The sequence below is a fragment of the Lachnellula hyalina genome, assembly GCF_007821495.1.
Source record: "Lachnellula hyalina strain CBS 185.66 chromosome Unknown contig00021, whole genome shotgun sequence".
Classification (NCBI taxonomy): Eukaryota; Fungi; Ascomycota; class Leotiomycetes; order Helotiales; family Lachnaceae; genus Lachnellula; species Lachnellula hyalina.
In genome coordinates, this window is record NW_022157135.1 from 164,030 (window position 1) to 180,968 (window position 16,939).

A 16,939-nucleotide genomic window follows, 5' to 3' on the forward strand; every position below is an offset into this window, starting at 1 on the left:
GAATGATAGTTTTCCAAAGTTCAGGCATCACAAAAACGCCAAGAATTTTCGTTAGTGGAGAAGATGATCTGATTTGATTTATCACTGTTGAGTAGTTGATATGAGGTTCAGGGCGGAATAGGATGGGTAATATCTCATAGTGGGTGGACATTCATCATCGATGCGTTAGGAATAGGTGGTTTAAACACTACCTGTTGGTATCACAGGCGGTGATACATTAGAACGTGATCACTTCTCTACTACGTAGTATAGACTTAATACTGGTTGATTAATGCTTAGCATTTAGGTGGTGTTATAGAGATGAAGAGGTTATGCCTCTTTGCTAACTAAGCTAAGTCATATAAGCTAGATTATATAACTAGAAAGGTTAGGGAGGATCCTAGGGCGGGTTATATATCCTAATATAGATAGTTCTCTCTTTTATAACTAGGTCTATCTTTCCTTCTACTATAGCGTGATTTCCTACTATAATCTATAATCCTCCTTATCTGCTATTTGCTATTATAATATAGATCTTGCCACCCTAATATATATATTACTATTAATATATATTATAACTAAATAAAAAATTATTAATACAGCTAAAAATAAATATATTAATATAGCTAAAGATCTAATTAACTAATAAGAGAGTTCTAAATAAATAAGAAACTAATAAGGGAACTAATAAGAGATAGATCCTTAGATTATTCTAAATTGCTAAACTGGAATTGCTTTAAGGCGCTTTATAGGAAAAACCAAATATAGTTAGACTAAATCCGCTATCTTATTATCCCTCTCTACCTATCCCTCTATCTAAATTGTAATACTATTTATATTAATAAGTATTTAGAGGGCTCTATTTAGGTTTATCTTTATTATTATATCTATAGGATTATCTTTTCTATTAATCTATTATACCTCTAATAATTCTCTATCTTTATAGGACTCTTAAAGGGCTATAATATTAATTATAAGGCGCTTCTCTCTTATAGTTCCTAGCTTTATAAGATACTTATAGAGGGAGTATAAATCCGTATAGATAATTATAGGGATCTTTATTATCTTTAGCTATTCTAATACTCTCTTTAGCATTGATACTATTATAATACCTATATCTATACCTCTAACTATACTATAAATCTTAGATATAAGACTGCTTCTTATAATACGTTTACTCTTTATCAAGCTCTAGTAGAGGATATTACTATTTATAATAAATTTAGTATTAGTAGATCCTATGGATTTATTTGCAAGTATAATAATATAACCTAGTTAGGAGCTAAGGTCTTTATTATTAGCTAATAAACTATTAATAAAGATAAATAGCTTAGCATCTACTATCTATAGAGGGGTATAGCATAGTCCTCTATCTAAATTATCTATTTGCCACTTAATATACTTATTTATTACTATTATGTCCTCCTTATCTAGGTTATAGTATTATGCTGCAATTAATAGATTAAATGCTACTTTAGGCTAGCAGATTAATGTAATATAGGCTCCTTAAGCTCGCTATTATAAGTATGCCTACTTATAGTTATTAGCTTTAATATTAATTAGCTTAAGCTTCTTTCCTTAATCCTTTTAGCATATATAGATGTTTTTACTCTTAAGAGTTAATATGCATCTATTAAAAATAAGAGGGGAGGATTCTATTAGCTTCTCTTTTAGCTTTGCTCTAAAGTTTACTTTTATAAGCTTATCTTCCTCTATCTTTGCAAATTAGTCGTCTACTAGGATAAGGGTATTATCTATCTATATCTCTACTATTCTAAATCCTTATCCTAATCTGCTTATAAGAAGGCATGGATTATAAGTTAAAGTCCTTATTAGGAGCTTATCCCTATAGTATTAGAAGTAGATTAGAAACTAATATATCCCCGCTTTTATAATACTATATAGTAGTTAAATAACTCGTATAATTATCCCTTAGGGGAACTTATCTATAAGCTGCTTTAGGAGCTTTATAAAGATCTTTCAGGCAAGTCTTAATATAGACTATGTATATGCCTATATAATATTGTAAAGGTATAGAAACATTACTTGTCTATCTTTTAGCTTTATTAATAATAGAGCTAGAGTAATAATAATTTGCTAGCTAGCTCTTTAGATTATTAGGGATTATATTAAAATTATCTCCTTTCTTATATTATTATATGCTTAGATAACTAGTCTAGATTTCTTAAAAGGGGCATCTATTATCTTCCCTTTAACTTTATAGACAAATTATAAATTAAATAGTCGGATATTACTATAGATCCTCTTATTATAGATTTTAAATTTAAAGACGCCTTAACTATTTAGTCTATTAATCTCTTTATTATCTGATGCCTTAAATGGTTCTTCTAGAGTTATAATCTTCCCTTCTTATTAAAGCTTTAGTAAAAGCTTAAGATCTGCCTTCTTCTTTTATATGATATATACTATTATTACCTTATTACTATTTTTATTAATTTAGCTATAATATTAGATTAGTGCATCTATAGATTAGGATTATCTTTACTTATTCTTTAAACCCTTTAGACATCTATAACCCCTCTTCTTAGAGCGCATATGATACTAAGGTCTTAGCTCTTCTTTAATATAAATAGTATCCTTATTAGGTGGTATATTATTACTTTAAGTAATAGTATTATTAAATCCAGGCGTATCGTCTATTATATATAGCCTTACAACTATAGTTCTAAACTTTATAGAGCTATATAGCATCTAGATAACGCATGCTTTATCCTCTATTATAATTAATTTATACGGTCCGTCCTATCCTTTACCTTCTCTAAATACTCTTACATCTAACTAAATTAGGAGGTCTAGCGTTGCAGATATATCTAGTCTATTCTGCATGCCTAATATATTAATTACTTATCGTTTTATATAAATTTGATATACCTTGCTAGTTGCCTTAGTAATAGCCTCTACTCTTCTAATAATATTTAGGGATAGAGGCAAATCCTCTATTATTCTAGGGTATGCCCTAAATACTAGTAGTATAGGCATAAGACTATTAGGACCTGCTAAGTCATTTATAGCCTTTATAGCCATCTATAGTATTACGTCTTAAGGGACTAAATTCTGCAATTCGTCCTTTAGGATCTTATATGCTTATTATAGAGAGGTATAATATCGCTCTACTTTCCTGATACTATTATAGGCTTCTATAGGAACCTCTTTAACTTAGATTGCTATTACCTTTATATTATATCTAAATTCAGCTAAAGCAAAATTCTTCCTTATATTATAGACTATAATATTAGGTGGACCTTAATATGTATTAATCTAGCATTCTTATAATATATCTCATATATATTAAGTGGACATGTCTACTAGAAATCAGGCGGCTTAGAAGCCTGTGGAAGTATTAACGACCTATAACGTAGGCTTTACATTAACTTATAGTATATTAATAGAAACTTTATAGTTAAAGTTATACTTATTATAAAGCTTAAATCTAAATCGTCCTAGTGACTTCTAATGCTTCTAATATTAGTGGTAGCTCTCTATAAGCTTGCGGACTACTTTACTATCTAGATTAAATCTAGCTTAATCTAATACTTTTACTAATTATTAAATTAATAGGTATCTAAATTATTAATGCAATTATTAAAGCTCTATCTCTATAAGATAGCTCTAGGCAACTATCTTTTCTAGATGGTTAAGAAGCATCCACGGATGGCCCTATTTGCAGATAACTAGAATGGTTATATTACCTTAAATTAGAATGTTTTTAAGGTTATCTAATTTAATATTTATGCAATCTATATCCTAGATGTAGTATAAAAACGGCGTATTAATAGGCACCACGTAGAAGATGATTTCCCCTATAAGCATTAGAACCGTGACTATCCCTAGGGATTTAGCTATTCCTTTCCTAAAACGGATTATATAATATCTAGCTGTATTTATATTAATTTAGATATCTAGAAGGAGCTTTTATAGGGCTAGGAACTAGCGTCTTCCTGTAGTAGATACGCCTACTGCCCTACTATCTAGCATAATGCCCTAGAAGCTATTTATAGAGTATTACCCTTTAAATGAAAATATATCTGTGATACTATCTTCTAGGCTTATTAAGATAGGCTCATAAAGCTTTTTAGTAAGAAAGGTATCCTTTCATGTTATAATATGTATTATAGACTAGTTAGCAAGTATAGATATTATTTTAGTGCTATTAATCTATCTAAATTTAGTGAAGAATATATTATTTTTGCTTCTAAATTTATTATTATCTTTAACTTTAGTATATGGTAAAGCGTGATCTTTTTTATTGCTAATATTAATATTAATACCTTTATACTTAGCTAGAAAGCTCTAGAAGTAGGCTCTTAAATCACCTGATTTTATATTTAATCGCTTAAACCGCTTATATGCCTCTATTTGCTCTTCCTTTAAGTATTTAGTAGATTAGTAGCTAGGCTTCTAATATATATAGCACTTTTTATTATCTTACTACTACTATCTATAGTTGCTAAATTATAATTTTTAGTTACTAAATTGTAGGCTATCTCTTATATTTCCTATATCCCTATTCCTATAGGTTCGGTTAATATAGTTATAGTTGAACTTTATATCACTAAACTAGTATTATTAGCGCTGCTTTATAAGTTTAGACTATAATATTATTAATATTATCAACTTTATAACTACTACCTGCAATTAGGTATAGGCTCTATAGTAGGTTATAGAAGGTGAAATTATAGCTTATCTATACTCCTTTATATTCTGATATAAAGCTATCACTTTATCCCTAAAGATCTCTATGCTGTGGTAGTTTAGTAATAGCCCTTTTTAGATTATTGCTAGCCTTAAAAAGAGAGCATTTAGATACTCTAAGAGGTCCTTTCTATCCTGCTTTAGCTCTAGCGCGATTGACTTAAGAGTAGTTATATCCTATTTATTTATATACTATTACTAGTTCTCTTTTATCTTGAATTCTATCTTTATCCTCTTAATAAGGGATGTAAAGTTAAGACCTTTTCTAACTAGGAATTTATAATAGAATAAGGCAGTATTATCCTTAAGTATTTAGGGAAAAGCTCTATAGTATAAGTAGGGTGGAAAGTTTATATTTTAATAGTTCTTATAGAAGATTATAAGCTTAGCATTTATTATATTATAACGTCCTTTTTTATATTATTACTTATTATTATATAGCTTTATTAGATTGGTTATCTGTTTTATAATAACCTCTTTATTGCCTAGAGCGCCTTGGTTATTATATTCTAAGGGGGTTATTTAGTGGATTATTATAGAAGCTATCCTAGCTTTAATACTTTAGGTATCTCTTTAATCTAGATGCTAATACTAGTAAGCCTTATATATATGATTACTAACCTCTTTAGGATATCGCTATTACGGCTGCTACTACTACCTCTCTATTAGCTTAATATCCTCTTAAAGATAGGCTTATTTCTTATTAAAGATCTCGACTTCCTTTATTATCTTAGCGTGGAGTTAATATTATCTTTACTCCTCTTCCTAATATCAGATAATCTTCTGCTTAGTAGTAAGCTCCTTTCTGTCTAATCTATAGGTTAGGTTTAGTGCTCTTATTATTTCTAGAGCAATTAGCTCTTCTAGGACACTTTATAAATCCTTCACTTATATCCATCTAGTGTAATCTATCTCCTAGGACGTTAGAACTATTAATTTGCGTTATCCTGCCTCCTTTTATAGTTAGATAGATCCTTAATAGGATAGATGCGCGGATCTCTAATATAATCTCCCTTAGCTAAGAGGTTTAAATTTATCTTTAAAGTTAAGGTAATAGCATAAATAGAAAGCTTGATTTTAGCCTAGTTAGACTATAACCTCTTTATCTATCTACTAGTATAGGTGCTCTTCTATTAGGATATTTATTAACTAGGGAGCAATTAACACTTTATTAAGCGCTATAAATACCTCCTATTCCTATAGATAGTCTTGAAGTTATTATATATCTATTATATCTACTACTTTAAATGCCTCCTAGGTCTAATTAGTAAAATCTGCTTGAAATGCTGCCTATAAATTACTATCTTATAGTCTCCGTTTTTAGTATTATAACCTCTTATATATCAAGTATCCGTTTATAGCTAGGAGGTCCTTCTTATCTAGGTCTAACTATAATATAGGGAGACCTCACTTCTCTTTATTAACTTCCTCCTTGCGTTTTATTAGTATTACTATTATAACGCCTCGCTTAATACCCTTTTATAGTAGAGGTATAGGCTTTCTTTATTATTAACTCGGTCTAGGTTCTAGACTTAAATTACGTAAAGGGTCTATTAGCTCTTCCTTCTTATTATCACTATTGTAATAGCTGACCGCAGGGTTTAGACATGCTATATTATAATAGTGTTATCGTTTTTAAAGTGTTTTTAGACTTTAGATATATAAATTTAGGGTTGAAATTCGTGGTGTTTTTAGTATAAAGTATGCTAAAAATTCGTCTTAATTATAATAGTAATAGGCTCCTTAATAAGATAGTCCTTATTAACCTATTAGTTACTAGTGCCTTATAAAGTCTATTATTCTATATAATAGACGCGGCTACTTATTAACCTATTAATTACTATAGCCCTTAAATTACTAGCAACTAGCAGTATTAATATCTCCTTATTAACTAATTAGTCACTAGAGAAATTGGATAGTGCCACCTATTTCTCTCCTTATTAACCTATTAGTTACTAGAGATCTATAGGCTATTATTGCTATTCCCTAGCATAAAAACTTAACGCTTATTAACCTACTTTAGTTACTATATTATATCTTTACCTCTTCTCTAAACCTTACTATTCTATAGTATCTCCCGTGAGAATAACCACTGATTAGTATTAGTATTATAGGCAGTAATATATTAGAATGTAATCACTTCTCTACTATATAGTATAGACTTAATGCTAGTTAATTAATGCTTAGCATTTAGGTGGTATTACGGAGACGAAGAGGTTATGCCTCTTCGCTAACTAAGCTAAGTCATATAAGCTAGATCACATGACTAGAAAGGTTAGGGAGGATCCTAGGGCGGGTCGTATATCCCAACACTACCTACACTTTCAAGCTTTTCGCTTGCGCACACCTATAAATATACCTTCCTTCACTGTCGCCGTTACCATCATTGTACTTGCCCTAACCCTTGCTGCAGTCGCAGCAGGGTTCTCTGCTTCAACACTACAACTTCAAGCTTTTCGCTCTCGCATAAGCACGGAAATGCCTTCCTTCACCGTCGCCGTTACCATCATTGTACTTGCTCTAAACGTGCTGTCAATGGGGCTTTTGTTGTCAACTTGTTGCGTTCGGTCGATTTGTTTCATTCTTGGTGAATGAATGAATGAATAAGGGACTGCCTTTTTCATAGTTAGACCTCGCCATGGGTCCCCATAGGTCCTAATTTAGGACCCAGACCCAAGCTATGGGGGACCCGACACAGGGACCACGTCAACACCAAGCGCAAGGAGCTCGTGCGCCGTCATCGAATTGCCCTCTAGAATGTAGGTTCGCATCCCATACCCCTAATCGCGTCAATCGGGACTTGTAGCGTCGTACGTACTGTAAAATTGGGTATAAGAAGTGAATAAATGGATGTTCTATTTCAAGTAAGATAGGATATGGTTTTATAGGAGTATAACACTCAGCTGCTGTCATATTAGTTAATCTCTTGCAGACAAACACTTCTCACAAGTTACAACTGGCAGGCTTACTAACTCTGTTAAACTAAGCAAAGATTTATTCATATATAAGTGGGGACCATGTAATTCTGCAAGATAACTAGTCAGCTTCTTAGGTCACTATTTGAAACTATTGGAGTTCAAGACGGTTAAAAGACCTACCGCTAGGGGTAAGATAAAGTTGTTAAGACCTGTCATGGCAAGTCAGAAAACAATCACGCATTCGACAGCGAAGCAAAATACAATATGACAAGGGTCAGCAATTTGATCAAGCTCGTAGCAACGCTATTGCTCAAAACTTTGCGAACGTTCAAATTATAGATAGCGACGAGATCGGCTCCAACGTGGCACATAGTAAGAGGAAAAGTCTTTCCAATATATCGTCGCATACTCAATGTTTACTGTCCAGATCCCTTTTCATTCACTCACATGATTTCATGCCTTATTTGAAGATTGCTCTTTGCGATCTTATCTCATCTCTTCTAATTTAAGTTGAGCTAGACCTTGCTCTTTCCTTATACTCGCCTCAGACCTCCGAGCAAAGCAAAGTAAAGCATGACGTTATGGGACGCTGATGGATATTTTCGCAAGCTGCAATGTCCTCTTCCACGGGGATAGGTCTTCTTATACGTGCTCGAGACGAAGCTCCCTTTGCAACATAATCCTCGATCATGAGTATAGCTTGGGGGTTGACATGACTGCTGATCATCCAGCCAGTTCATTACTCTTCGTAGCCTATGATGAAGTGCAAAAGTCAATGAAAAGAGCAAAAATATCCTAACACGTTATTGGTGTATGAGGATTTTGAGCCTCTAGTGAGATTGCAATGCCAATGCTTTTAAACTAGGGGAATAGATCTAGCGTGGAACTTCAGCCCCCAACTGCAAGGGCTCCCGAGAAGGATCGTTTGGCCCTTCATAGGCCAACTCCTTACTCGCTCGCTTACAAAAATAGGAGAACGTTCGAAACAGCTACCGCCTGTCATACCGCATCCTCGCGGCAAATACAGTATATCAAGGGATGAATAACAATGTCCATGCAGGCTCAGATAGGGTCACTTTGCTTTAGGACCCTACCACGCAGACGCCTACGTGGTGTGGGACCATGAGGCATGACCAGAGTCCGGCAAGCGCGTCGGGCCTCATCCCTAAGAATATTTTCTTGGATTGTACTTAGCTTGGGGGTCAATAAGAGATTTGATCCTGGGAAATGCAAGTATTGGTAGTGGTAATGGATTGGAAGGTAACTAGGGGGAGGGAAGGCACGGATCTGGAAAGGAATATATTATAGCGATAATTCAGGCAGGGCTAAGGTCAGGTATTTTATAGGTAACCTGGAAGTAAATTGAGCCGACCCGCTTAGCGAGCCAGAACTGCTCCTGGTTGGCCAACGTTGGACAGAATTGCAGCCTAAACTGTAAGGCACATTTTATATCTACATGTCCAACCTCAACTCATCTCATAAGATCCCATGATATCTCGGCCGACTTCAAATTCTGGATCTTTTGGCCTAGGCATGCTTATTATATGCCTCCGCTCTATGCCCCCTCTCTTCTTTCACCTTTATAATTATCGGTTTTTCGGAATTTGAGAGATCCTGCAGGGCTCCGAGCTGAGGATGCATTGCTACTGTACCGGTAGGTAAATTAGTGTCCGGCCTTGATAGGACTCCGCTCTGCGTAAGAAATAAAGATTACAACTTTGTTAGTAGAGTAGGAGAATCATAGCAAATGTGAAATGGGACCAGCGGAGTTGATCTCACCTGAGCTGAGCCTCCTAGTATGTGTATCATATTCTCTGCCAGGCAACAGTTTCTTACGAGCCACCTATACTAGTACGGCACGCTTCAGTTCACTCCTCAGTGTCCCCACGAAAGAGACAGACCCAGAAACATTAACCAAAAGCGCTTTTAACATTTGACAACCATATGTTATTTCGATATGAATGAAGCACTGTGCTCTATTCTCTGCGGGGAAAATGAATGGTGCTTTCATACAGAAGGCCAATCAATCAAGTTCAACCAGGATGGTACTGGCGAGGTATTTCTCTGTCCCTTACCATATATACCCCTAAGAAAACTGCTAACCACTCAAATCAAAAGTTATGGTGCCGTTGCAATTTCAACTATTTCATCGCCACAGAGCTCGAATGGAAGAGCATCGACCCCCCTAACCGCTCTACTCAAATCGCAAGCTCCACCAGCAGCCTCACCCACACCAAACTCCCCCAACTCCTAGGCCAGCTCACCCTCGAAATCACCCTCGTGAAACAGATACCCCAACACGCACGAGCCTTTCTATCAAGAAGCACCATTCTCAACGAGCTAGGACTCAGAGATGCTGCCTTTCGTCCTAAATCCTACACCATCAGGATCGAGAAAGGCAATTTCGTAGAGCCTTGTTGTATTAGGGGTATGAGCCCGTCTATGCCGAGATTCGCGCTTCGTTTGCTGTTTGATACTTCGCCGTATCCGCCCCGAGTGGAGTGGAGGGCGCCAGAGGGCGGGCCAGATAGTAATTGTTTTTGGGAGCATAGAGAATTTGTTGGGAGAGCCGCGCCAGATTTGAGGAAGTCAGGGAGAGCTATGAATGATTTTCCTACGGAGGGCTGGAACTCCTGCGTGGTGTCGTAGGTGTGTGGATGCATCTGGACGTGACGATCTTAGAGACGAGACGGGCGAGCGAGCGAGTGAAGAAAAGGGAACTAGGCTAGCAAGGCGAAAATTCGGTGGAAACTCTATATTATCAAGAGGTATTTATGCTTTGCATTATTATATAAGTTCTCTTGTTGCCGGTATACCTAGGAACTGTACCAATGCGCGCAATCGACTGGTAGTGTTCAAGTGATCTCGCCACATTTTGGTGGAATACGCGTCAAGTGACTCGGAATCTTTTCTATTTGTCTGTAAGAAAGCTGTTCTGCATGACAGTGCTAGCAACTGGTTGCGTGCTGGTTTTGGTATTATTGTCAGAAAGTCGGAAATTGATGTATTGTTTACTCTTTGATTGCGTTTGATATCAATAATGAACAATTTCCACGCTGTCCTAACCGCAAACACGCTTGAATATTTGTCTTCTTTAGTCACCGATTGTTGTTATTTGAAGTCCATTCTGATGATGCTAAGTCTACTTGCGACGTCTAGGAAGATGATGGGTGTATATAACTAGGCAGGACTTCGCTGTTTTCAAGAAAAATAAGCTTGTTATCAATCCTGTTTAACATCTTCTCCTTCCATTTCGTCAGTCTTAGGGCTCTCATCTTTTCCCTTCCTTACTCTGAAATTGGCTGCGAGGCTAAGTGATATCATCAAGTCGAAGTCTCAGCCACACAGAATTCCTAAAACCCAAAGTTCAATGCCTAAGATGCAAAGCTGGATCAATGATCCAACCTTCACAACCGATGACCGCAGAGTTGCGGCAATCCGTGTCGTGTGCCATGAATGTGTTACACTTACTTTGAGTAATAGCGTGGATCATAACCGCTGGACTATCCTCCTCCTTTTGGAGCGAGATACGGCAGGCACAGGTCTCGCTCACGAGCTGGACATGAACGCAAGCAGTCATGCTCCGAATAATAGAGGAGTATTGGTATGGGACAAGAATCTGACAGGCGCCATTCCCCCGCGAATTGAGACGTACTTTGACTACGCATGCGATGGGATGGTTACGGTCAGCAATATTCACAACCTAGTATATGGTAAAAAGAGGCAGCACTTCAAGTTCTGGGACGGATGGGCAGGTAGTCGGTATTGGGTGTAAGCTTTTCAATCCTGTCCACGTCTTCTGTAAAAAAGGATCACCCGCTGATAATTGAGGATAGGCACGCCATCGTATAAGATCTTGACGAAAGACATTGGCTGGCGACGTTACCTGGCCATGTGGCCGCCAAGAACGACCTGTGGGAGAAATTGCAATATGTTTATAGAAATTTAGGCAACTCTAGAACATACTCGAATGTGTTGGCTGCGCAGCGCGCTTTGTAGAGAGCGATTCTGAGTAGTTCCGGCAGTTAGTCCAGCAGGAATAGGTGGAGGGACAAGAAGTCTCTGGCTCCTGGGAAATGTATCGCTTGGTCCAGTAGGCCTAGAAATGCGTTGGTTATAATGAATTGCGTTATTCTAAAGACACATGCATCATTGCCAATTTTAATGCTCAAACGTGAGATATGATTGTGATTTCATTAAGTGACCCCCCCCCCCCCCCCCTATTTATCACTAAGCGAAGCTCTCAGATGTAATGGAACCACTATAATGACCAACCAAAGTTATCCGCCGCCGACCTCATTCCTCGCTTTCCTTGGGTTCTTTCTTGGATTCTTTCTTGGGTTCTTTCTTGGGGGGTTTCTTGGGTTCCTGTATTCGTCCATACTTCCCCTTAGCAGTAATTGCAAAAGTGCCCGGGTCCACCTCAGCCGCTCTATCCTCCGCCTGGGTCGAATGAAACACTTTGAACACCAACTTGTTAGCATCCTTGCCCGCTCTTTTCATAGCCTCCTTCAAACTGTCTGTATGGCTATCACCAACCGTAGCCTCAAACCCGGTTTTACTTCCAGTATCATTTCTAGACGCGATAATGACCGTCGATGTTTCCGATATCTTATTGGCCAGCGCGTTGAAATAGCTGGTCCCGGCATCGCTACCTCAAGTGGACGAGGGTGCGCTTGCCGTTTTTTTGGTCATAGGTTGCTATCACGCAAGACGCAGTGATTCTCCAGGTCTATAATGTGTCATTGTGCTTAGCCTCCTCTGGTTCGGCTGCTTCCGCTGATTTTGCCATGTCGACTCCAAAGGCTGGCTCAACAAGTTCGAAGCCCTCGGCCAATTCTTTGACTCTTTTGACAACAATCTCTAGTGGTCCTCCTGGCTGGAGAGAATAGTCAGTATTTGTGTCTTTGAGAGAGTATGGAGTTATAAGATTTCACAAAACAAGAGATGAGTGTCATCGAAGGCTGTGCTCTGCAACTGGAGTAAAGATTTGTAACGCATCGATCTAAAGTCCAAAAATGTTCGAAACGCATATTTGAAACAAATGCATTTACTGCCAGGTCACTTACTCAATTCCAGGTTCTACATCAGGCTCAGAATCATCATCAATTCCTGACATAATGACTTTGCCTATCTTATAGAAACTCCGAAATATTATGCTTAATAATATGTAAACTCTTAAATGTAAGGCTGGTGCACGATTCGGTAATTGGCAGACAGATAATTTGTTAAAGCTGGGAGGCTCAATAATACGGAAGAGGATAAAGAAATCTCAGCTTTTATAAGCAATACTTCTCAAGAGTGGATATTTCGTGTGAGCCCAAGGTGGCCTTGTCGGCCGACATCTCACTCTCTAGCTCAACTTGCCACTTCTAGATTTGAAGATCTTTGACACAGTCAGCATTTGCTCGGCTTCAAAGTAAGCCGGCAAATAGAAGTAGTTACTAGAAGACCATAAAGCTGTTGGAGTTCTAAGACCTTGTGCTTATAAACACCTGCCATGCTGTATAGCTACTGGGGGCCGAGACTTTTCAACGTTAGAACGTAAACTTGATCCATACATGCCTGTAGCCTCAAGTGAGAGAGTAAGAATGCCGTTGCGAAGAGCCGAAGCTACTGGTCATGAGAAGCAGGGCAGACGCAGGGCCATAAGTATGACAATATCAAATTCCGTACAAAAGAAAAGAAGACCGGGTATAATTCGTGGGAGCATTACAACTCATGACTGTGCCATATCCTCACAGTCTCACAACCCCATCTTAAGAACAACAAATCATCACCCACTCTCTTTCCTAAAACAAACACTACTAATAGTCTGCCCCGCAGCGCCCCCAAACACAAAACTCTTATACCTAACCTCCCCCCACAACCCGTAACCCCGCCCCCGCAAACCAAGCCCTAAGTTCCTCCCCTGTCCAATTACAGCTCGTAACCAGCAGTAACCCGCCCTCTCTCACAAGCGGCATCACTTTCTCCCTATACCCCTCACACAACCTCCTGCCTTGGCCATCCCTCTCCTCACTCAGCGAAATAGCATCAAACGTGCCCTTATCAAGCACCACATCCCAGCCTCCAGATTCGTCGTTCGTGAGAATAGAAGACGGCGAGTCAGACATGAGATCGAAATACTCAAATTCAATTTCCACACCCTTGGACGCCGCAATCCGCCGCGCGAACTCAACGCTTTGCGCCGAGTAATCAACGCCTAGCATTCTGCCCTCCCATTTCTCGCCCTCCTCATCTACCTCGCCATCTTCATCCAACCCCCTAAGTCTTAACAAAAAATGCCCATTCCCGGTTCCTAGGTCGAGAAAGCTGCAGTTTTGCTGTGTGGTTTCGGGGCCGAGGAGCTTTTTGTCGGACAGGATGTGGGAGGAGAGGAAGGGTAGGACTTTGTTTTCGGCGCCTGAGTCGGAGAACCAGATTGTGCCTACGTCGCTGGTATCTGCAGAATGATTGTGCAGTTCAGTTGTGTACAGGGAGTCCCAGCTGTTGAGTATTAGTTGGTGGGGTAGAGTGAGGAGGGGGAGGGGGAGGATGGGTTTACTATTCTTTGGTACCGAGCGGGGAAGGTTCGAGGTGGTTTGGCCTTGTAAGAGGATTAGATCCCATGGTGCCGGGAGGTTTGGAAGTCAAATTGGCGTGTATCAGCTCTTAAGTGAGGTTGAAGTTGAGTTTGGTGGGTCAATATTTTTGGAGTTTGTAGTGGCAGAAAAAGTTGCCTCTGAAAGCGGTGAAGGGCCTCGATTGAGGGGGTCCAGAAGTCCACTTTCACGTGGCAGATTCAGGGCAAAGGAGGGGTCTTTCTGAATTTGGAATGGTCTTGTTCACATTTCCTGGGGAAGCCTTCATACAAGATATCTCATTTTTTTCTTTTTCATAAAGGAGTCAAGGAAACTAATACTGGTATTCTTCTGCTCCGTTCTAGAACATCGACGGGCTAACGCTTCTGGCACTGGTATGTAGCCTGTAGCCCAAAAAACAGTGTGCATTTTCCCCTTTCATGAGAAGCATTATTACCCTATCTATATGATCATGTCTCCATAGCCTCGTCAGAGATCGATGCAGCAGCAGTAGTTGCAAAAAACCGGACATCAACATCATCATCCTTCTGCAGCTTCTCTAGGTTTGGTAGGATGCTCTGCTGAATCAGAACTTGACCTCGGGCAGATACTGGTAAAGTTTTGCCAGACTTCTCCAGTGAGAAGACAGTTCCTTCATCTGGCAGGCGCTTGAGAACAGATATGAGTTCGGAGTAGCTCTTAGCAACGTTGAAACGGATATTTGGGATATCGTCAACAACAAGCTTGTCCATCATTGGGAGGATAGCTTTGGCAACTACGTCGAGACTGACGACTGGTGCAAGGGTCTAAAAAGTTAGAGATTTTCAAGAATGTGGAGTGGGCTGCTTACTGTAATTGCAAAGCAGGTTGTCATTCTGTACAGGTAGTTTGGGTGACCACCCATGGCCATAACCTTGGGAATAATAGCCTCGTTGGCCCAGTCTACACCGAATACTTCTGTGAGCTTCTTCAGGTTGTGAGTGGCAGCTTCACGAATTGAGAAGACGGTGTCGCCCAACCAGCCCATGCATAAACCGGCAAGCTTCTCATCAAAGAACTTGACACCGAGTTGGCTCGCCAATAAGGGGATGTACTCGATAATAGCCAAACGAACTCTCCATTGCTTATCTTCAGCAAGCTGAACGATGGCTGGGAGCAGGGATTGTGAGAGGAGCTCAATTCCAATGACTATTGATATTAGCAACTGCTATGTTGTGCATCTCAGGATAAATACCTTGGTTGACTAATTCTAGTTTCGAGATGATGTGGAGACGAACGTCAGGAAATTCATCTTTAAGCATCTGAAGGAACATAGGGAGGAGGTGATCGATGGTTCTACAAACTGTTAGCATTTTTAAAGCTGGTCAGAAGTCGGACATACTCTTGCTTGCCAAGAATAGGCGCGAGTCCGCTGATCTGGGTTCCGAGAGAGGCTCGAACGTGTTGAGAGGTATCTGAAACCAAGTCCTCCACAGTTGTCATAATGTCGTTAAGAAGAGTCGTTCTGTCCACCAACTTGCAGAATCCGGGAATTTGACCGGCAATGGCTGTTCGGACTTCTGCCTCGGTGTCTTTTAGAAGCTTTACAAACGCAGGAACCAGATCTCTTGACACAACCTCGTCGTCTACAGCTTTGGCAATCTAGTAGGAATCAGTACGGGCACGTGAGATAAATGTAATGTTTCACAGACCTTCTCGAATCTGTCCGCAACCATATACCGAACCCTCCAACTCTTGTCCTCGATCAGACTCCTCAATGCTGTAAGCAGGACCCCATGACTTGATTGTTGCTCCTTTGGTACCACTTCCGCAATCGCAATAAGAATTTCGACCGTCAATAACCGTACACTATCCTGGTCGTCGCTTGCAAGGTGTTGGAAAAGGGGTATCATTTCTTCGATGACAATAGTCGCAGGCATCTCCTTTACAAACTTCGAGAGGTTATTTGCAGACGATCGTCGGACCATTGGGGTTTCATCGTGGACTAGAAGTCCAAATTGGTGTCGAAGTTGTTCCTGCATGGGTGGGGAAGCTTTTTTGTATGGGACATTGTAAAGGCCTGTCGCGGAAATTTTGGATGTAAACCAGTCGGCTTTGGAGAGGCGGATTGTGAGGGGAATGAAGTATTCTTCGACTTGTTGTGAAGATAGCTCTTCGCAAATTTTGTTTAGAGACTCGACAGCCTAAAAACTTCTTAGCAACGCTTCTTGTATTTTTGACGTGAAAACCTACCTTTTCACGTACGAGCGGTTCTTCGATTGCGGCCAGATTCTCAAGAGGCGAGAGAAGGACGTGACCCCATTCTGGACCTCCAACGTATTCGACGAAGCCCCCAAGCTCTTCGCTCAAAGCTGTCAGAACCTCGTCTTCATCTTCTACGGACTCTACAACAAACAGTCAGTACCTGCGGTGGGGCCAGACGAGGGCTGAACCAGGCATACCATCTAAGAAAGGAATCAATTCATCTCTTGTACGCTCCGCTCCCAGCGCGAGGGCAATCGTCGAGAGTCTGTGTATGGCATTAAGTCGTAGGAGAACATCATCATGCTATGTAATCGTGAGCAAATGCGCCCGCCATAGTCTGCCATAGTCTGCTATGGAGGTAGTATCAAGGCTCTGGTACCTTTAATTCATCAATGAGCACAGCTATTGGGTAGAGCTCATCAGTCTTGTCTGGGCCGTCCGCCATGGTAGAGATCTCTTGAACGTTATTCGTGAGAGGGGATCGCGGGTAGGTTCAGCAAGCCAGGCCTTGACCTGTTTACT

At 39.4% G+C, this 16,939-nt stretch overlaps 3 protein-coding genes across 3 annotated transcripts; 1 reads left to right on the top strand and 2 right to left on the bottom strand.

Moving 5' to 3' along the window:
- Nucleotides 1-9,567: 9,567 nt before the first annotated feature.
- LHYA1_G002695 (uncharacterized protein) lies at nucleotides 9,568-10,259 on the top strand (the record flags this gene model as incomplete). The annotated part of the gene is made up of 2 exons (XM_031147670.1): nucleotides 9,568-9,666; nucleotides 9,729-10,259. 2 exons carry the CDS (start codon nucleotides 9,568-9,570, stop codon nucleotides 10,257-10,259), a joined length of 630 nt encoding a protein of 209 aa, XP_031007930.1.
- A 3,203-nt stretch (nucleotides 10,260-13,462) lies between these two features.
- EFM4 (Protein-lysine N-methyltransferase) lies at nucleotides 13,463-14,222 on the bottom strand (the record flags this gene model as incomplete). The annotated part of the gene is made up of 2 exons (XM_031147671.1): nucleotides 13,463-14,099; nucleotides 14,158-14,222. 2 exons carry the CDS (start codon nucleotides 14,220-14,222, stop codon nucleotides 13,463-13,465), a joined length of 702 nt encoding a protein of 233 aa, XP_031007929.1.
- Nucleotides 14,223-14,643: 421 nt separating this feature from the next.
- Nucleotides 14,644-16,862, bottom strand: paa1 (Protein phosphatase PP2A regulatory subunit A; the record flags this gene model as incomplete). Its single annotated transcript, XM_031147672.1, has 8 exons — nucleotides 14,644-14,979; nucleotides 15,024-15,361; nucleotides 15,408-15,508; nucleotides 15,555-15,814; nucleotides 15,865-16,356; nucleotides 16,406-16,557; nucleotides 16,615-16,720; nucleotides 16,797-16,862. 8 exons carry the CDS (start codon nucleotides 16,860-16,862, stop codon nucleotides 14,644-14,646), a joined length of 1,851 nt encoding a protein of 616 aa, XP_031007928.1.
- Nucleotides 16,863-16,939: the final 77 nt, after the last annotated feature.